This window comes from Hippopotamus amphibius, chromosome 3, assembly GCF_030028045.1.
Source record: "Hippopotamus amphibius kiboko isolate mHipAmp2 chromosome 3, mHipAmp2.hap2, whole genome shotgun sequence".
Lineage (NCBI taxonomy): Eukaryota > Metazoa > Chordata > Mammalia > Artiodactyla > Hippopotamidae > Hippopotamus > Hippopotamus amphibius.
Genome location: NC_080188.1, coordinates 68,581,092 through 68,603,341, shown reverse-complemented (window position 1 = coordinate 68,603,341; position 22,250 = coordinate 68,581,092). Strand labels below are relative to the sequence as shown.

Sequence of the window (22,250 nt, the reverse complement as noted above, 5' to 3'; positions counted from 1 at the left end):
AAAAAAAGATAATAAAATTGTTGTTGAAAATATGGAGATATCAGAATGCTCATAACCTGCTGCTGGGAATGTAAAATGGTGTTATCACTTTGGAAAACAATCTGGCAATTCTTAAAAGGCTAAAAAAGAGTTGCCATTTGACCCAGCAATTCTACTCTGAGATATATACCCAAGAGAAATGAAAACATATGCCCACACAAAAGTTTGTACACAAAAGTTCATAGAAGAATTATTCATAATAACCAAAGGTGAAAACTACCCAAATGTCCATCAACTGATTAATGGTGTATCTACATAATGGCATAATTATTCAACCATAAAAAAGAGTGAAGTACTGATACATGCTACAACATGGAAGAACTTTGAGAACACAATGCTAAGTGAAGGAAGCCAGTCAAAAGAGACCATGTATTACATGATTACATGTGTATGAAATGTCCAGAATAAATCTATAGAGACAGAAAGCAGATTAGTGACTGCCTCAGGCTGGGAGACTGAGAAGATTGGGGGTAGGAGCGCGGGGTATAGATTTCTTTTTGGAATGATGGAAATGTTCCCCAATAGATTGTAGTGATAGCTGTACAACTTTGAGACTATACTATATTTGTATATAATACAAAAATTGAATTCTGCACTACAAATGGGTGAATTGTATGTTATGTGAATTACATCTCAGTAAAGCTGCTATCGAAAAATGCATGTTTATTAGTAGCACATTCAGACTTGTCTCCAGGGATGAAGCACTTTTCACAGAGGAGGGGACATGGGACACTTGGCAAAGAAAAAACTAGAGATCTGTGAGTGTGCAAGGACTTCTGATGCTGTCAGAGAAAGAGAGCTAGAACCATAGAGAAAGGGCAATGACTCTCAGAACTTTGTACTATAGTTTAAAGCTTTGTAGCCATTGTTCCAGGTTTGTTGTTTTCATAACTACTCACTGTACTCTTTTAGCAGCAAATTAAAAAAAAAAAAAAACCCAAACAATCTGGGAAATATAGTGGATTCAGACAGCAGATTCTGGGGTAAGACTGCTTATATTTGAATTCCAGTTTTACCATTTCCTAGCTGAGAAAATGTCTCCTGTGGTGTAAGTTAAATGTCTTCTCTGCCCCAGTTTCTCCATCTGTAAATGTGCTGTTCAATTCAGTAACCATTAGCCACATGTGGCTCTTGAACACATGAAATGAGCTAATCCAAATTGAGATGTGCTATTGGTGCAAATTCTATATCACATTTCCAAGACCTAATCCTCTCCTCCAAAATAAAATATTCCATTTGATATGATAATACTTTGGATATAGTGTTAAAAATGAATTATTAAAGTTCATGTCACCTTTTTCCGTTTATTTTTGTAATATGGCCACTAGCAATTTAAAATTGTTTATGTTTATTAACATTTATATTACAAACTTACATTTGTATTTATGGTTCTTTTTAAACAGGTTTATATTTATAAACAGAAGTTAAAATTATTTGTGTTTACATTATATTTCTATTGGGCTGTGCTGGTCCACAACATAGAAATAATAACACTACCCACTAAGTGTAGTTGTTGTGAGAATTAAATAATTTTTAATATACGTAAAACGCTTAAAAACACCTGACCCATACAAGCACTAACTAAGTGTTAGCTCTAAAAATGTATTTGAAGGGGGTCAGTTTCAGAGAAGCAGAGAGCAACTTGCCATGGGCAGTACATCAATGAGAGACAGGGCATGACAGCAGCACTTTGTAGAAGAAGAGCAGCCAGGCTAAATCCTTCAGGTTTACAGGGACTAGCTGAAGGGCATAGAGGCTCACATCAGAGGGTCGTGCAATTCCCAGACAGACATTTCTGCAAAAGTCAGCCACCTGGACACTGGTGGTTGAAACAGTGAAGAGGTCAGCTCTAAGGATGGCAAGTAAAGCTAATAGTTATATTTCTGGCTCCAGTATGTCCTTTAAAATGTGAAGTATCACCCTATGCCTCTTAAATTTCTGTCTCTTTTATCCAGAAAGGAGTTAATGTTTGTTCTGTGCTTCGTGTTCTTTGTTTCTTTGGAACAAGTTGGAGTTGCTAAGTACCATCCATTCTCCGATAAGCAGCCGTATTCGACTCAGCCAGGTAGGTAAGCAGTTGGGAAGTAGCACAATAGTAATGTTCTGGACACCGCAGTCATCACTCTTAAGTAAGCTATTACTTTACAAAATAAGTAAGTTATGATCATAACTTATTTATTACCATAACTTACTTATTACCATGTGATTTACTAAGTATCACATGGCAGAGACTCCTCAGCCCACAGCATCTTCAGCTCAGAGCCCTGGATCAACTTGCTTTTGCTGCAGCACGAGTATCTTTACAGAAAGCTTCCTCCAAGGCCAATGCCACCACCACTAAGAATACCCCCGAAACCCTCCTGTTTTTATTTCTTTTTCTCTTCTCAGTAATATAACAATAAGTGTGCAGGTCCAGAGCTTTATAAAAACTGGGCTTAAAGTTTTTAACCTTGCAGTTCCTTAAGAGCTTCTGACTGCTTCTTGCTATTTTCCATAAGGCTATTTTCCAAAGGGCTCTGACCACCTATTAGAGCATCTGGTCTGTTCTGTAGAGCTTCAGAGGCTTCGTTGTATATGTGTCTGGGCTCAGAAAATGGCAGGAACAGAGAAATATTGTGCTCAAAGTAATGGAAGACAAAAGCAATTCAATAGGAATTCCACATATTTATTTCATCACACATCATTTTAAATTTACAACTAATGGTGGGCTAGCTAAACTTCCATTGTGTGTATGTGTGCACGTGTGTGTGTGTGTGTGTGTGTGTGTTTAATGGACAAGTGAGCAGCTGTTATATGCTTTGGGCCTGTTGCCATCAACATATATATCTGTTTTATTAGTAAATATTTGAAAATGGTTAACGTGGCTCTTTTATTTTTAGAAATAGAGACACTCTTTTCTTGATTTCACATTTTGGAAGTCCAAATCCATTAGTTTCTCAAAGCGTTATTAAATTCTCTCAGCCATTCTGGCTTTTGTAGACTGTAGTCCAACAGACTGGAACCTCCTCCACAAAACAATTGAGTGAAAGATAAAATGATGAATATTTGAGGATGTCCCTCATAAAAGACAGCGGACCACATTACAGTTTCAAAGAGAGACAACGCAAGAAAAAATAAAATGGAGTTCCTGAAATTAATACTTCTAATTCTGATATGTTAAGTCTGATATTTTTGTAGGGCAGAAGGCAGAGGACTGATTGGCTTTCTTCTAGCAATCTGACTACATGGCCAGCAGAAAGAAGACATGGTATGTGTCAATTCTGTGCGCCTCTTACCTCAATACTCAATAAAACTAACAACACAAGAGATAAATATTAATTCTTGAAGGTGGTTGACAAAAGCCTTTAAAAGTCTTGTCCCTTTCCCCCATACCCTCCAAAAGAAAAAACAAAAGCCTGTTTTTTCCTGATTGGGCATGTTTTGTAGAAACTAGCTATGTAAGGTTCTACCAAGGGCTTCATATACATTGATTGAAATTTGTTGAAACAAAATTGTGCTCTCCTGAATGTATGTCTGTGTGTCTTGTTTTTTACAAACAATAGTTTCTTCTTAGGGCAGAACTATTTTCACAGTACTAAATGTGATTTGAGAGAAATACAAGAAAACGAAGAACGCTACTGAAATTGTCACATAGGTTGGCTCAAAATGACACTGTAGGTAGTCCTGGACGATACAGGCCCAAGTTTAATTATGTGAGGTTTTTCATCACTTTTTACAAAATTCTTAAATACAGGTAAATATGTAAACAGTGTGCTCTCAGAGAGCAAGTACCTAGGCACATCACATCGTATCCCTTTTGGAGAGATGGATTCCAGTGAAACTGCCCCTATCAGTTTCAAAACCAACCGCTAGAACTACTCTCTGGTTGAGGAGCAAACACCACCTTGCACATCTCAGAGTTCTCTTGGTGCAGCGGGAATTCAGATCCTGCTACCAGGGTTTCTTTTCTCTTCCGAGAGACATAACCTTTGCCTGTGGACAGCCTTTCATACTTCGTCTCAAATTGCCTGCATAACAACAATAATAACAAAATTACACACATATTAAAGTCACCCCACACCTGTCAGAGCCAAGTTGCTGAGTGAACACTTGAAGCTTCTCTTTTGAAGCCATTTGAGAAAGGATGTGAGTACAAAAGACGACCAGCTTTCATTCCCACGAATGGGGTGATTTTTTTCTTCCCATTTCTTTTTACATCAGCAGATTTACTTCACAGTCCTGGGATATGGGAGTCCTACGACTCATTTTTCTGGAATGAAGGACCAAATGCCTCTCAGCTTTTTAGAGATGCTGCTAAACTTTGTAGGCCTAGCTATGTCCCGCACCCCTCATTCCAGGAGCCCCACCTTTAGAGTATTCCCTTTTGAGTAAGGAGGAAATCCAACTGGATTTAAGCTGAGGATGCTGACAAGGAAACATCCCAAGGCTCTGGCTCAAGTGAAATGTAGAACCAAACCAGTTAGCCTTGGGCCTTGGTTGCTGGTCATTGCATTTTGATCATCGGAAGGTTGATTTTTTTAAATGCATCAATGGAGGTTTATTCTAGACATAAGTTAATAAATTAGCAACAGCTTAATATCCTATAATCTACAATCTTTTCTTCTGTAAAAATATAACTTGCTCATATTTGTACTTACATCATCTAACACTCCTTACATGGATCATGAAATAAAAAAAAATAAAGAAGGTACCCAACTCTGGCCTATTTATCAAAGGAGATAATATAAAGCATGGCTCTCTGTTTTAAGAATACAAATTCCTTCACAGTTAAGAGTGCATGTCAAGGCAACCTCTACATCCTCTACAGAAGAGTCAGTGTTCCCTAGACCTGAAGCATCCTACTTCCATGCTATAGTATTATTACAAGTAATTGTTACAGAATTCAAAGGGCACAATGTAAATGAAAAGCTCTAGAGTGGATGAGGTTTGGGGAAAGCTACATGGACAGTTATATATTTAGTTTCTGGGACACTAAGTACTCTACTAAAAGCATTTTTTTAAAAATTCAAAATCCCAAACTCTTAAGTTTGAGCCAAAACTTAAACCAGGTCAAGTTGCTGCTGTATGGCTTACCTAAAAATTGTGATTCATTTTGGCTCCTAAACTATGGTAAATGACTGTCAGATGTTCTGTTTTGAACTTTCTGTCCAAGAGGCAGCTGTGAAGATAGCCGATAATAAACATGCATCCAGTGTTTTTGCTGAAAACTATGTAGCAATTCTTACGGTAAAGCAAGTCCCTTTGTTGCCTTGATAAATTACTTCTGGGCTAGAATATGATATTATCTCCAGAATCAAATAAACTAGTCATTACAGTTTCTTGGTATCCTAGAAACTAACTTTTTTTAAAAGTCTTATCAGTTATTCTTTTATTCCTTTAGAGAAGAGTCAAGTTTCACTGGGTTTTTACCATTTTCCTTTAATTTCTGAAATGGAACGCTCAAAACTGGATGCAAGTTCCTGGTGAACTGGGGCTGGCCTGGAACATTCCATAAGCACTGCTTCTTACCTGTATGGAACGCCATCCCTGTCCATCTGCAGGCACACTAAGAATGGGTACTGAGAAAACTGCACCGTGGAGATAAACTCCAAGCCTGCTTCTGTTTCCGCACTAATTTCCAGGCCAGCTTTCACAAAAGAGGAGTCCACTGTAATGTCACCAGTTATTACCACAGATACCCTAAGAACAGAGCAAAATAATCTGTTAATCACATTTAACTGAGCTAAAATAACAGACCACAGGGTCTGAATTTCTGATGCTGACAACTGGATAGAAACACTTAAGGAACTAATGGGTGACCTAAATGTGCTTAAAATTCTGTTGGTAACCAGGAACTGGCTAATCTCAGGAATTGGGCAGTGAAGTTTTGCCCTACCCCTGAGTCTTCTCCCAGCTTTCAATTCTAGATCTGGGAATGAAATGTCTATCAGGCTTTAATGTTTGGTATGGGCATTCCAAGAGCCAAGATGAAAATATGCCTGGGACTCAGTCCTATCAGGAAGTCAAAAATACCTGAGTTATCTTAAAACAGTCTAAGTTCACCCAGAAGACAGTTGATGTTTAAAACAATTTTCTTGGTAACTATCTCTCTGTTGGCGTCTATGTAGCTATCTCAGTTCCATTTCATTACTTTCTCCAAAGGGTCTCTGATGACAGAAGTCTACGGTTGCCAAGATATTTAAAAAATACAGTATCACAAAGAGCCATTCCTACAGCATGTATATTGGGTATCCCAGAAAGGACAGATATTGTAGGTTCTCTAATGATCACCTAGACGGATTGGATTGACTAGGAGACAGGTATGGATGAAAATGAAGAGGATAAACAATCCTAGCAGAAGGCTCACCGCTATGACCACTCTAATTTAATTGTAGACTTTAGATGAAATCAGAGTTGCATGTTCATGCTCTTTTAATAGGGCTACTAAGTTTTGCTATGTTACTCACAGCACACCTGCTGCTATTGCCAGTGTAAAAGTAGGTCAGAGGTGGTATCATTTAAATCCCTGAATCCTTTACTATACCTTCTAATATCTTACACTCAACAAAGGCTTAAGAGATACTTTTTAAGTGAACAAATGGAAAATTGAAGATGAATTGGCCATAATGTGGACACTGGCAAATACTTAGAGATACTGTGTCCCTTTTAAAAAGCCAGAATTTTTTGTTGTTGTTGTAGCTGCTGTTGATTTCCTTCTGCAAATAATTCAATTCAGTTTAATTTGGGTAAACATCTACCTAGAAAATACATCAAAAAGAGGACCAAGATGACTGATGCTATGGGAAAACCTAAATTACACTTTTTATCACTCTGAAAGGCTCTCCCATTTCTCATTCTTTGGTTCCTTTTACTAACACTGAGGGTCACCTTTCATGTCAAATATGCCACCTTTTGATTTTTCTCAATTCATTCATCCATTGTTCAAAATAAATTAAAGATTTAATTTTAGCCCTCCTATCTCACTTCTACCCCACTGTATTTTTAAACATCCAAAAAAGTAAAAATCAATTGCATTTTCATTTTCTTTTCTTCAATACTATAACAAACAGAAGAATAATTCTTTTGATTATCACATTGGTTCAAAGACATTGTTTTAAGTCCAAAATAAAACACTTTCATTTGATCTGATGGAAAAACTAAAGGAGCTGAGAAAATTCTGTTTAGAAAAATGAATACTAATAAAAACACTTAAGGACTCAACGTTTAAGACTTGGGTTCTCACAAAAATGATTATCTTTTTATTTTTCTCCACTGAAGACAGCAAAAGAGGAAAGATTTTAAATCCCAACAAGAAGGATAAGCTAAAAAAAAAATTTCTTAAAAGTCTTCTGACAACATTGTCAACTATTGAAGTGGAATACCAAGAGAAAAGGAACATACCCACTGGGCAAGCTGTCCACGGATGCCTTTAAAAGCAAGAAGATTCTTGGCTGAGTCATATTAGGCACCTAGCTGCTCATAAGAAGCTATGGAAAGAATGACTTCCCATGGTTACTCCCTACTCTATGATTAAATGATTACAAATAGCTCAGATTTTGAGAAATCCGAGGGTTAAATAATTCCAAAAACATATCTGCGTATAGAGAACAAACTTGTGGTTGCCAAGAGGGAGAGGAGGTGCAGGAGGAAAGATTGGGAGTTTAGTATTCACAGACGCACACTATTATATATAGAATGGATAAACAACAAGGTCCTACTGTATAGTGCAGGGAACTATATTCAATATCCTATGATAAACCATAAGGGAAAAGAATATGAAAAAGAACTATATATATGTATAACTGAATCACTTTGTTGTACAGCATAAATTAGCACAACATTGTAAATCAACTATACTTCAATAAAATTTTAAAAAACTTATCTCTGTGTCTTTGCATAGAGCACTACACACATGCTTACCGATTTTTCACTCGGGTTTTAGACTCACGATACCACAGACTAAACTCCATTGAACCTGAAATATCAATAGCCAGACCACCCTGGACATCCATATTGGCCTTAAGTCCAGATTGCAACTGAAGCTCCTAGAAACAAAAATATATAATAATAGTTAGAAGAAGAATAAGAAAAGGAGAAAGAAGGAGAAGAAGGAGAGGAAGGGGGAGGGGATGGGTGGGGAGGGGCACAATTTAGCCAGCCCCTTTCCAAAGGCGCATTCAGCCTCCTGTTGTAGGTAATAACCATTTGAGTTGTGTTAATGTTGAAGACTTTCTCTACGCTTGGAAACACACTCTATTCTTGATCACGGAAGTAGATTATGGATTTGCTGAACTGTTTAGTCAATTAAAATACTAAAGAAGTGAAGTGTCAAGTGACAAGGGTGCTTTCTTTCAATCTTTGTCTCACTTTGGGAGGGGCAATGGTTCTCAAAGTGTGGTTCCCCGAAGAATAACATGAGCATCCAGGGAACTTGTTAGGAATGCAAGCCCCATACCTACTGAATTAGAAACTCTGAGGGTGGTGTCCAGAAACCTGTGTTTTAATAAGCCCTCATGTGCTTCTGATACACCTAAATTTGAGAACCACCAGACTAGGGAAAATGAAGGCGTATCCATCTGGAATCCAGTGTGGCTTTAGGGTGGGGTGAGGGTTTGGGATGGATGATCTCTTGAAGTCCTTTAGCACTTCTGTAGTTATGGGCTGTGTCAAATACAGTAAACTGCATCCTGCTGGTAAATGAAAGGCAGGATAACAACTGCCGGTGCAGTACACACGTTCCAGAAATTGCCTGGGAAAGTAAGGCAAGGCAACTTAACTAAGCTCTATTGTTTGACAATTGGAATGACATCAAAACAACAAACAAGACCGACATGAACTTCACAGCATATTCCAGAGGGACAGTACTCATTTACAAACACAGTCCATCCTCAGCAATTTTGTAGTTGTCTGAAACCCATTGTTTTAGGCTGTTTGCGAGCATTTACCCTTTAAGTCTTTACGTTAGTTAGGGTGATTTTGGCTGAAAACTTCTCCAGCTGGATTGGAATCAGGTTGCCTGGGGACAGTGTTTGAAATGATAACAGTTCTGGGAAAAAGGCTCACTACCCTTAATTTTGATATTCCTCCAAAGATCTTAGGTTCATGGCAACTGGCAGCATGACTAACTTCTTTATGTAACTGCCCTATTCAGACCAAACAAGCCATGCTTTCACCAACTGTTAATGCCGTAATTTCACTTTCTAGACAGGATTGTGTTGATCATTGATCTCCCTGAATTTTTCTCCAACTTTCAAAAATATGTGGCAAGAAATCTCAAGCATAGAACTTGGTTTACTAAAAAAGTCTGATTGTGGCATGAAACCACCTTCAGTCTGAAAGACACTTGCATGAAAGCATGAGATTCTCCACACAGAGCCCAGGGCGCGTTAGGAGACAGCCCTAGGGATACTTACTGCTACATTAAGTCTAGAAAAAAATGTGGCTGTGGTAGGATGCATCATAACTAAGATGAAGGAACACAAGTTATCCTGCGGAAACCACAATAACCATGTCCAAATTGCAACCTATGCCTATGAACTGCAGAACCAAGGTACGAGTTCTGCGTGTGCACTGTTATGGTGATTGTTTCCAAATGGGCCCTATTGCGTGCCCTGCCTCAGAAGTGTTTCTTTGAATCATATTCTCTGTTCCCGATTTGAAAACTACAATCTTGTTAGTCCACCTAACTCAGCAGAGGTCTGTGATGTGGACTTTGGCCTTCCCACTGACCATACAGCACGTGGATGTGAAAACACACCAAGTGCCATGGAAAGGAACATTTCACGGCTACTAGACAGGATGCCTTTTGTGGGGAGAGAGCATTTCCACTGCAGTGTGGGTTCCGAGGCGTGCCTTGGCTTTCTGGGAATATTCCATTTCTCTCATGCAGAGGGAGAGTGGAAGAATTCTTATGTATGTATAGTCACAGAAGAATTTGTTTGGCCCCCCAAGAAGGACAGACTACTGACCCCTGTAGAAGGACAAACCACTCTTTCCTTCATGAAAGGGACTAAACCACATAGTGCAGTGGTTCTAATTTGTGAGGGGTATAACATAAGTAGAACTAACAGTTTTTGAGCTCCTACTGTGCCCCCAAAGCTCTACGTTTGGTATTTCATTTGATTCCTATACTCATCTTCCACGGTGGGCATTATATTTGAAGACTGAAAAGAAAAAGTAGGCTTGGAGGCTGCATGTGGAGCTAGAATGAATACCCAGACTGTCTCTAGTGGGGAGACTTTTCCAGTACCATACATGGCTAGCAGGAAATCATAACTCTCGTTTGTCTGCTAGTGTGCAAGGAAGCCTGTTCTGAGAAACACTGCAAAAAAAGATAAAGCATAGGCTTCTGTCCTTGTTTGACCAAGAGTGCATATTTCTTTAAATTCTTGTCTTTGAACTAGAAGAACAAGAGGCTGGAGCTTTGTATTTGTAGTTAACGTGGCCCCTTTGATCTTTTACACGTGGTCCTAAAGGTGTTTCTTAGAGCTCAGACAGTGATATTTTGACAACTCATCCCCTTGCTCCCATTCAGGAAAATATGTTCTTTGCTGGCTAAAAAGGATCCCCCTATTAATCTGACTTTATCAGACATCCTTCTCTGAAGAGTAATCTAGTTAGCTGAAAAAGAGAGCGAGAGAGTAAGCATAGAGTAATTTCATCTGCCCTGGCGGCTGTGACAGGCCATCCACTGCCAAAATTTCCTTCAATGTCAGCACTTGACCTAGAGTGGTATGTGCCTCTGAAGCTAGGATGGCATTACTGGAGTGCTCTGCAGAGCCAGGGAGACTCAAACAGCTTATTTGTATAATAAACCCAGATCTGTCAAATACTCCAATCTGAAATACACTGGCATTGGGCTGCGTTCAACAGCTAAGGGAAGGTCATTCTCTTAGAATATGCCCGCAGTGCCCTAGTTTAATGAAGAGAAAAACTGTACAAGGTAATCTAGATCAGGGGTTGGCAAACTATGGTCTGCAGGCAAATCAGGCCCACTGGCTATTTTTGTAAATAAAATTTTATTGGGACTCTGCCACACTCGTATGTTAATATATCACTTATGGCTATTTTCACTCTACAGTGGCAGAGTTGAGTAGTTGCAACAGAGACCACATGTCTGACAGAACCTGAACTACTTATTTCCTGCCCTTTACATAAAAAGTTTGCCAGCCCTGATCTAGATTATTACTTATGTTTGCACCAAATTTTATACCCCGATTTAGACTATTAGGCATTGCTGATGGGTAGGTGAGTACATACAGGTGGTACTGAACTGTTATTATTCCTGCATCTATTTTTAAGGACTTTCACAGAGATATGATTGGCATACAATAAACTGCATATATTTAAAGTGTACAATTTGATTTTTTTTATTAGTCATGTATACATGGCAATTCCAATCTCCCTATTCCTGCATCTTAAAATGTGGACTACTTTCTCAGCACTCTTATGCCTTCTTCAGAGATTCTTTCACTAAGAACGCATTTCCACAGAGGTAATACTTCAATGGAAATATGCAGTGTAAAATTATGATATAATTTGAGAACAATTTTTCCTCTGTGACCTTGAGGAGTAAGAGGTAGGAAAGGCATTGCTGGTTGTCCTTCTTTTCATTCATATTAAAAGAAACACAGTTTTGTTCAGAGTGTCAATACGACCATTGAAAAACTATATTTACAAACTTCTCTTGCAGCTGGAGATATCCATATGGCAGTCTGGGTCAATTAAAAAAGGACTTCGTTTTGTAGATGCTTATCTTTTGTAGAAAGAGATAGGACTTGCAAAATAGTGCTTGAAAAAGAGTCAGACTCTGCTGCCCCTCACCCGTCCCTCTTTCTTCCTGGAGTGAGGAATTGGCGCTGGAAGCGCAGCAGCCATCCGTCAATCACAAGGTAACAAGCATGAGGTTAAAAACCACAGGTAAAGGTGGCCAGCCTGAGGGAAAAGAGCCTGGATCCTAACAATGCCTTAGAGTTCCCGTATCAACCCTGGACCACCCGCTTCCAAATACTTGTTACATGATAAAAATCAAACTGTTTGGTTAAGCTACCCTAAATTGGCTTTTTTGTTATATACAGCTTTCTTGAACTGTTATAAGGAATAATACAAATAGGGAATTAACATCTAGTTGCAACCAATGATGTTTTGGTGGAGTTTTAGTAAATCTTATATTTAAGGTCACTCCTAGATCTATGGTTTCATAACCAGAATCCAACAAATCAAAATCCTCAAATTATCCAGCAAAGAACAAAGCTGATAGAAACTGTGAATCATCTGTTCCAGATGCCTCACTTTATGAATAGGAAATCCTGGTTTAAAGCTATTAAATAACTGCCCAAGAGCACACAGAAAGTAACTAGTGAAGGCAAAAGTCAAACCTAGACTATTACTTATGAATTTATTAAACCACAAAAGCAAGCTTCCCAAGCAAGTCCTGTAGTCTGTAAATTTTAATCCAATCTCCTCACATATCTTCAATACCACAAATATAAATTAGAGTGCAAGTGACCACTTTAAGGATCTCCCATAAGATCTTTTTTTTTAGCAAATATTCTATTTTTATATTGCTATGCTTAGTAAGGCAGGAAATAAGTCAACCCATTAAAGAAAAAGATTTTAAGCATCAAACACTCAAACTCCAAGGTTATTCAGATTAACTCTTTTCTGTTTCTCAGAAAATTCCATGAGGCAGACCACTCCCATCTCACAGTAACTTGGCCACCTAAATCTTACCACACAGAGTATAGTATTGTCATACCTTAGTACAGTGATGTAAGATCTAGGGGTGAAAAAAATTGAAAACTCTTCTGAAGAACACAGGTCAAGTGAATGAAAGTACTCCTACTTTTTAACAGTGAATAAACCTTTGTAAGATTCTGTGAACGTGACAATTTGGGGCAAAGCGTCCCCGTTGAACATGTGGTTGATGTCAGTGGTTGCTTGTGTCTCTACTAATTTGGCAGGGATGATGCACTGTTTGGATCTTACCATTGCTGTCATGATAAATGTCATCAGTAACTTATGAAGCCATGTAGTTCAGTTCTTGCCTTCAGAAAAAAATATCATCTAAGCCCTTGTGCTCAGGAAAGCCAAGTAAAGAGACAAGGCCATCTCTTCCCTGTTGAATCCTAGGTTATTTTCTCCATAATTTCTTGTTTCTGTTCACATCAGAGTCCCCACCCATTTTAGCTTTATTGAGATATAAATGACATATATTATACTCATATTATATTCAGTATTTGTTCTCTTGTGTCAAGCGTGAAAAGATGTCTTAATCAGATAATACAAAAGAATATCCGTTTACCTATAGCAAAAGAGAAAAGGAGAAAGGGCAATAAGACCAAGAGGGTGAAATGCTTAGAATGTGAGCTCCAAGGTGAGTGGAACTTTGTCTTGTAGCCTCCAAGGATAGAGTACATTTAAAATGTGCCTGGTACATTCAATAAACACTTGCAGAATGAATTACCTGGGAATGATCTATTAGCAGAACAAGTCCCTTCACCACACTCATAGGGTCACTAGATGCTGACAGCATTTTGGTCATCAAATCGCTGTATCCGTTGAAAAAAGTGACAGGTCTGAGCTGAACATCAAAGAGGAGGGCTGACAAGCCAGCGTAGGAGTCAAGGTTCTCCTCCCCCTCATCGGGCGTGGCTGCAATTAAGGTCTCCAGTCCTTGGGCTTCAATGACCACCTAGGGAAAATGGACATAGCATTCATGACATCAGCTCCCTGCCTGTTCTGTCTGTGATGATGAATACACCTAGAACTTTCCCGGGGGTCAAAGACTCAGACATCTGCAGCTGCTACGCAAAAACAACTCTCTGGCTGAATATGAGTTCATTTCCTTCACTTAATCCTCACAGCCGCCCTTTGAGGTACGTCTGATTGCATCCATTTTGTAGATTAGGCCAAAAAAAGGCTCAAATGGCAGAGGTAGGTCTCAAACCCCTTCTGTCTGACTACAAAGACCATGAGCTTTCCATTTAATGGCATCATCATAGAGACTCAGTCTCTGCAGAACTTTCGTACATAGTGGATCGGCTATCTTGCAGAGCCCCTAAAAAGAGGCGGAGAGGTGTTGGGACAGTCGACCTAAGTCTTCCCTATGAGAGTGTGTGGAGCTCTCTAAGCCATGACTCACACCTTTCCACATAAAACTTTCTCCGGTAAAAGAAAAAATCTCCACCACACACAGGAATCTTACGTATTCTCTGTCCTCCATACCCAGCGCCTTAGCCACTGGGCGTTTGGCATTTCAGAGTGCATATCAGAAAACAGATGGTGATTCCTCAGGACAGAAAGCATGGTATTCTGACTAGAGTCCTATCAAAGGTATAGTAATACAATATTGATAAGAACTCAAGTTTATATACACTGGGTCATTTTTAAACCTTAAATGAGCTTATTTAGAAGGTTATAGTTGGATATGCGTAGAAACTAAAAAAGAAAGTATATTTTGCAATTAGGAAACCTTTAGAGATTGTCTCCAAATTTGGGGTAAAACTAAAGGGATGGAAGTCAGCCAGTTGTCAAATGCCTATACTTTATTCTTTTCTTTCTTAACAATATTGAAAAAATATAGATTGACTCTTTGGAGAACCATATTCTATTATGAAAGCTTTTATTACAGGGAATCAATCTTTCCATAGAAACACCAAGAGAAGGAAATATATTCTAGAATTAAATATCTGGAGCTCTGAGGAATATATCTATGAATAAAAATAAAATATTTTTAAAAACATACATGAGAAATATTGGCATGACTTCAATTTTGTGAATATGTATACCTTTGAAAAAACATGATGTTTGGCAAGTCCACTGACTCAAAATACATGTTTTTTTTTTTTCTTTTTTTTTTTTAATACATAAGTTTTTAAGTTCACATTTGAAACTTTCTTTGGGACTGTAAACCATACAGCCTCTTGCAGATGATGGAATCATAGGCAACATAATAGATCCACCATTAATTGACGTGTCCTATAGTGTTATTATTAGTATATATTTTATTTTACTTCACAGTAATTTCTTATATAACTTAATAAGCAAAATTAATGAAAAATGAGATACCTGGATACCATGAAGAGAAGTTTTCCCAACGTACTGAAAGATGTTCAGGTTACTTCTCCTTAGAATGCCAGAACCAGAGTAAAGAATGTCAAGGCTGTAAGTAGATGCTGAATGGGGAGTACCTAATGACAAAAAAAAAAAAAAAAAAAAATGCCCTGTAACCTAACACTAGTTCCAGCAATACTGAGCAGGGGATGAGGCAGGGAGGGAGAACTGCTTTTTGGGTTACGTACGTTCAATGTAGCCAGTATAGGCAGAAGAGGATCCACTCTTGGAGAAACGGTCATAATTATGAGCAACCATTTCCTTCAGGACTCGACGGACCATTTTGCTGTAACACGTAAAAGGAAAAAGCTGCACATTCATTGTAATGGCTATTTCCCAAGTCAGATTTGGAAAGAACCCAAATCCTCAGTGGAAAAAAGAGGGGGCCAAATTTTCCTCATGCCACTGCTCCAAGACTGGGGAGGTGCCAGCTGGAGTGCCAGTATCAGGATGAGGGCTTTCCCTTTCATTCCTCAGATATTTGAAATTCAGCTTGGTATCAAAATGACAGCAAGGCAAGGACAACCAGCTATGAGATGGCTTAAGCTGACTGATGGACACACCTCAGGAGTGGAAAACACACGTTCTTTGAATCACGGTGGTTCTATTGTTAAATAGTACATACTTTTAAGGAGAGTTGCACCAAACTGGAGAGGTTGCCCCAAATTTCTTGGAATGTTTTCCTACACCCTCTAATGTTGTCACTGGCTAATGATATATAACAGCAAATTCCCAGAAATTTCTTCCATATTTATGTAGTTTTCAATTAAAGAAACATCTCAGTAAAGCCCAATAATCTCCTCTAAAGTAAGTCTTAAATATTACCCCATACCTCTATCTTATCTACTTATCTAATTAGTGTTGAGATATTTCCATTCCTGACTACTTAACACTAATCATATCAGTAATAATAAAATTGTAACAACTCAGCAAAAAGAAATCAAAATAATCAACCAAAGAAATCTGGACCTAATTCTGAGGTAGAACATCATTGAGAAAAAGAATGGTTATCTTATAAGTTTTTCCCCTAGTATTACTAGATTATAAGATTTTAGTCTGGAGAAGAAAAGATGAAGAGCGGTCCTCAAATATTCAAAGGGCCTGCATGTGGGTGAATGATTAGGTCTCTTCTGCTTTGCTTTGGAAATAAAATCAGGGCCAAGAGAAGCTTTCAGTTATGCAAAGCAGTAATGGTGAGAGTCTCTCAATGATGACACAAATTCCCGCAGAGGTGGTGAACCGCCCGCCACTGGACAGGTGCAAGCAAAGTCTGGACACCACCTGCCAGGAGACTAGACCCCACGCTGGAGCAAGCGAGGGGGGCCTCCGTGTCCCTTCCAACTCTGAAATTTTCAGTTTTGAGAATCTGACCCGCAGTGTTTGCAACGGTTTCATCTTTCCCAGGCTGCTCTCTACCCCACGGCTTCCTCTTTACTGTCCCCTGAATCACTAGGCTCACAAGACAAGGGCAGCAAGTACACCCAGGATCTCCCCTACAGAGTCTCACAAAAGCAAAGCAATAGGAGGAAAAGTCAGATTCATTTGACTAGGAAAACATGGCTGCAGAGAAAATTTGTTTCTTTTCTCCATCACTCATCTGCTACTTTCTCCTTCCTTATTTGCCCTGCTCTTTAGTCTCTACTCACTCCTCCTGTTTCTTTTCCCTTCAGTCTTATTCCTTGCTTCTCTTTCCTTCAATCTTTTACTGCCTTTTTTTTTCCCATTTCCCTCCTCCTTATCTATGTCCCACCCTCCCCCCATGTCTGTTTCCCTTTTCAACTGAGAACACTCCAACATGATCCTTCCTGAAGGCAGTGCTCACTCGGCATCTAACTCAGAGGGAATGGAGATTCCTTCCCTGGCCCTCTGATCTCAGTGAGGAAAAGGGACATCAGTGAATTTGGGAGAAGAGACTTGGAAACTGGAAGGAAGATGAATCCAATAAGTAACTGAGAGCAATGAAGTCTGCTGATCCCATTCTTCACACTTTGAATGGTCCTAAAACATAGGTCATGTCTAAAGTTTTAAACTGAAATGGTAAATTTGTTTCATGTGTTATAAATGAAGCTTCGATGATTCTTAACATTTAGAAAGTTAAGATGAAAGACCATTTGGTGGGAATTTACCTCATTTTATGATGCTAATTATAAAAATAGTCCTATTGAAAATGTACTTGGATTTTAAAACATTGCTAACATTTGGCAATATGATATTAGCAGACCAAATGGGAGACCTAGAGTAAAAATCATACCCAGAGTTCCAAATCATAGCGCCGAAGTGAAGTTGTTTAATCTGACCAGCTAAACAATTCTCTTATAGGAAATTTGGCAGATTCTTTGGTTTTATGCAACATAACCTAGCATAAAGACCATAACATTATTATTAGCCACACGTGTACCACATCAATATACAAATAAGCTTGGATAAGCAGAGACAAGGGCACTGTTTCATACCTTGCAGGCATTTCAAAACGTAGGATGTCTTGGACAGTGGAGAGCATGTATTTATTCATTTCTTTGGGAAGCTCCCCAATAGAGAGCAGGATGTTTTTTACTTCTATGTAGGATGGATTGTTATTTAAAATGATAGCAGCTGCAGTAGTGCGCACAGTCTTTTCGTGAATTTTACGATTCTGGTGGTATATCCTGTTCATAGTCTTCTTCACCTGTTTATAAGATGTTCAAGCTTAGTTAGTGCACATCTAGATGTTTTAAATTGATATTGTGGCAGGAAGAGTTTAATGCTCATAAAATAGACATGTGTTCCTATACTTCCCATGTTCCTTTGCAGTTAGGTTGGGGTCATAGTTCTGGCTAATGGACCATGAACAGAATCGCTGTGGGTAACTTCTGGGCTGAGGCAGTTAAGAGCTGGTATATTTTATCCCTCTCTTTCTTCTACTACTGTAGTGAGCTCAGGGCAACATTTTTCTTTACCTACATTAGCCATAGCATGGATGAGAATCTGAGATTTTTGAGTCTTGTTTGTTATTGCACCATGTCATGGTATTACCTAACAACCACAGATTTTTCAAAGATACTACTGCCACGTGGAAAAGGAGCTCTGGAAAGAGATGGCTATATGAACCTACATTTCCTAACAATGAAGTACCTCAGAATCTTCCCTTCTTTTTTAACTAATAGACTTTATTTTTTAGAGCAATTTTAGGTTCACAGCAAGATTAGGTTGACAGTATAGAGTTCCTAAATACCTCCTGCTTCCCATCCCTCCCCTCTCCACCCCCCCCCCCAATACAACCTCCCCCTAATCAAAATCCTGAATCTCAGTGGTACATTTGTTACATTTGATGAACCTATATTGATACATCATTACAACCCAAAGTCCATAGGTTATGTTAGAGAGTTTTCCTTTTTTGGCAAAACATTGGCACCAAAGAAAATTTGTCAAAATTATTACATTCTGTGATAAAAAATAATTTCAGTGGTCACTAGCATTGCCTAACAATATGCAGTGTTTTGGGTTCTGTACTAGGCATTTATAAATATTTCTTTCAGTTGTACTTCCTTCTGCCTTTTTCTATCTCCCCCAAATGTTGACCTTGTTCTCGGGTATATAGGAATTAAGAAACTCACCTAACCAAAACAAACCAACAAACAAACCAAACCAAACCAAACAAAAAAACCCAAAAAACTAGGAAGGGACAGAGCCAGAATCTATAGGTGTGCTATCTCAAAAACTCAAAACCCTAATTATCACACTTTGTAGCCTATCAACTTCGACACAAACATAGCTGCAAACTAGGAACATCATTCTCAGCAGGCAGTTTATCTTACAGTTTATAAACATCCTCTTCCCTAAAAAAAGTTTAATTTGGATGGCTTCCTGAAAATGCAGCTGTAGGAACCAACATGGTAATACTCGAGCCAGGTTATTCCAGTGTCAAAAAATTTAAGAGCATCTTAAAACTTATGGAAGTAAAGATATTTCAGAAAAGAATTTGTTTCTTAAAACAAGAGAATGTGCTTCAACATTTATGCATCAGGATATAGAACATTATCTATTCAAAATGTGAGGTTGCTTCAGAATAGCCTTAAATCCAATTTAAGAGTTATTTCTAAACAGGAAAGAGAGATTGTTAGCTTGGAAAAAAAAATAGGATGACTTCAGGGACTTCCATGGTGGTCCAGTGGTGAAGACTCCACCCTGCAATGCAGAGGACATGGGTTCAATCTCTGGTCAGGGAACTAAGATCCTATATGTACAGCTGAGCCCATGTGCCGCACACTACAGAGCGCATGCACCCTGGAACCTGTGTGGAACAGCTAGAGAGAAAAAGCCGCAGGCCACAGAGAGAAGCCCCCGTGCCACAGCGAAAGATCCCACATGCCTCAAAGAAGATCTCGCATGCCGCAACTAAGATGCAACACAGCTATAAATAAATAAATAAATAAATTTTAAAAATAGGGTGACTTCAGGGAAGTTTGCATTTGATTTGTGATTTGGCATGCTTTTTTCCTTTTGTGAATGTTGCAAACATTCTTGGAGAATTTACCTCATCAGTTATGAAAGGGGCATCGTATCTCTGGAGAGTGGTGGTGGCGAGGTGGCTGATGGGCCCTTCTCCTGTCTCCGCATACTTCAGAAGGAGTGGGATGGCTTCTGGAAGCCGAGCATTCTTCAGAGCCAGCATGTACATCATGATGTCCTCCTTCTTTCCCGCTTTTTCAAGTCCTCCCAAGATTAACTTCTTGGCCTCTACCACTCCCTAAAAAATCACATTCTACATCAGACACATGCCTAACCATATATTAAACAAATCTTGGGTAAGATCGGCTTCACTCTTGTGTCCAAGATAATAGCCTGAAGTTTTAAAGTTTTACACTTGTTGCCTGACTGAGGCACATGATGAAAATGAACAAGTAAAGCTTGATAAACTTGTTGTTGTTTCTTTAAAAAATACATACATTTATATATTAAGAAGCAATGGGTATAATTAATAATGGGTGTATTTGCTTTTAAACACATTCTGAATGTATAAAGTCATTTTTAAAATTCCCTTGTGATTGAGGGAATTTTATTTTATTTTAATTTAATTTTATTTTATTTTATTTTATTTTATTTTATTCCTAAAACTGCCCATTCATTGAAATTCTAAAATAATGGTTAGATGGTGCCTAAATGGTGACACACACCTTTTCCTTAGTAACAATTTTGATGAAAGCACTTAGACTCAACTGTAAGGTCCTGTTCAAAATGTTTAAAAAGTGCTTGTTTCCACTTGATTCCAAATTTGATTAATGCTGACATACTGTTCAAAAAACCTCTCTTGAATGCCTTTTACGTAGCAGGTACTTTGCTAGGTACTTTTCAAGCACATTCTTTAATCAGAAAAGGCCTTTTATTTTCTGGCCTAGAAACTATGAACTAGCAAGTTAATAGTTTAATGGAAAAGCAAATTAGAAATAGGGACATCTAGGCTCTTATTTTATCTTTGCTACTATATATATTTTAGGGGCTTCAGTATCATCTGTAAAATAAAGTTCCTAAGATCTAATTCATCTATAGGATTTATAAGCCCTGAAATCAGGCTGCAGGTACACAGACACACACACACCATGGCGGGGGGGGGGGGGGGGGAGGGAAGATATAAAAGGCTCCCAAGTAGACGGAAGACATTAAAGTTCAAATGTAATTAAAGAAATGCCATTTCTCAACTATCAGATTGATCTTTAAAAATCCAAAAGTTTGATAATATGCTTTGTTATAGAGCCTATAGGGAAATAGACATTCTAGTGGAAGCATAAAATGTCACAATTCCCATGGAAGATAAATTTGGCAAAAGCTAACAAATCTTCATTTTGATCCAACACTCTATCCCTGAAGCTATATCTCCAAAAATAAAAGATTATTCATTTAAGCATTATTTGCAATAGCAAAAATAGTGGAAATCACCTAATGACCATACACGGGAGAGTAAACTATGGTGCCTCAGGTTAACACACAGTAGCGTATGAGGCAGTTGTAAAAGGAAGGAGGAAGATGTCTGTGAACCAGTATGGGGTGATTTCCAGGGTATGTTGTTAAGTGAAAAAAATAAGATACAAGAGAGTGCATATAGAAAGCTATATTTTGTGCAAGAAAAAAAGAATTAAGAATGTGTGTGTACATCTGCTTACTGTTGCAAAAAGAAACAGGAAGGAGAACCCAAAACATGATACAGCTTACATAGAAAAGGTAGGTGAGAATATGTGGAAGGGTAGGAAAGGGAATGAGACTTCCTTGAGAATACTTTACAAATAAAGTTTTGACTTTTGAATACTGTTACTATTTCATATATTCAAGAAATGAAATGAAGTCAACAAGGATGAAAGGTTGTTAAAATTGAATTCAAACAGAAACAAATGAACGTGAATGTATATCCGATTAATAACATAACTAAATGGAAGAGAATAAAAAAGAATTAATCCAAGCAATGTTTGAGCATAGTACTCTGACTGCATACCTTTAGTGGAATATATTCTAAGGACAAAAAGACTGTGATGAAGTCTTGAATTTTATTTAAGTCTGTTTTTCGTAGTGATATTGGTGTAACAATTCCAAAACTATTTTGTACATGTTTTAGGACTGAGCAAATGAATCATGATATTGATGTTCTTGAGAACCAGGGTTCTCCCTGTGGGAGAAGGAAGGTATAATTATGGAATGATGGAGGAAGAGAAAGAATCCTGTAGTACTGGATTAGAATTAGAGGTAACAGTATGAACTCACAATTTAATAAATATAAACGTATGTATTTTGTCCATTATAGGAGCCTACATGCAATGGCACTCAAGTAATAAGAAGTAAAAGTCTTTAGCAGTGAAATGTAAGATGCATGCAACTTACTTTCAAAGGGTTCAACCAAAGTAATATAAAATGAAATAAAACAGAATGAGATCATGCAAATATGACAATAAGTTAACAATTGGCAAATCTAGATGAAGCAGGTATGCAAACATTTATGGAATTGTGCTATTCTCACAACTTTTCCATAGGTTTGAATTTTTTCAAATACAAATTTGGTAAAAAAAGAAGAAATTAGGATGCAGGGAGATCAAAATATAAGCAGAAACAAATAGAAAAAAGAAATAGACTTTTAGTACTCATTGTGACCTGTC

At 38.1% G+C, this 22,250-nt stretch overlaps 1 protein-coding gene across 1 annotated transcript in view; it reads right to left on the bottom strand.

Annotated features, from left to right (window-relative positions):
* Nucleotides 1-2,703: 2,703 nt before the first annotated feature.
* MTTP (microsomal triglyceride transfer protein) overlaps nucleotides 2,704-22,250 on the bottom strand; it is a 46,132-nt gene continuing 26,585 nt past the window's right edge. Inside the window, exons 11-18 of the mRNA XM_057727659.1 lie at nucleotides 19,646-19,858; nucleotides 17,586-17,797; nucleotides 15,321-15,418; nucleotides 15,088-15,209; nucleotides 13,484-13,711; nucleotides 7,939-8,063; nucleotides 5,548-5,718; nucleotides 2,704-4,046 (exon numbers count right to left, since the gene is read on the bottom strand). Of these exons, the coding sequence (XP_057583642.1) occupies nucleotides 3,875-4,046; nucleotides 5,548-5,718; nucleotides 7,939-8,063; nucleotides 13,484-13,711; nucleotides 15,088-15,209; nucleotides 15,321-15,418; nucleotides 17,586-17,797; nucleotides 19,646-19,858 (1,341 nt within the window). The 3' untranslated portion in view covers nucleotides 2,704-3,874. The remainder of the gene's footprint in view (nucleotides 4,047-5,547; nucleotides 5,719-7,938; nucleotides 8,064-13,483; nucleotides 13,712-15,087; nucleotides 15,210-15,320; nucleotides 15,419-17,585; nucleotides 17,798-19,645; nucleotides 19,859-22,250) is intronic.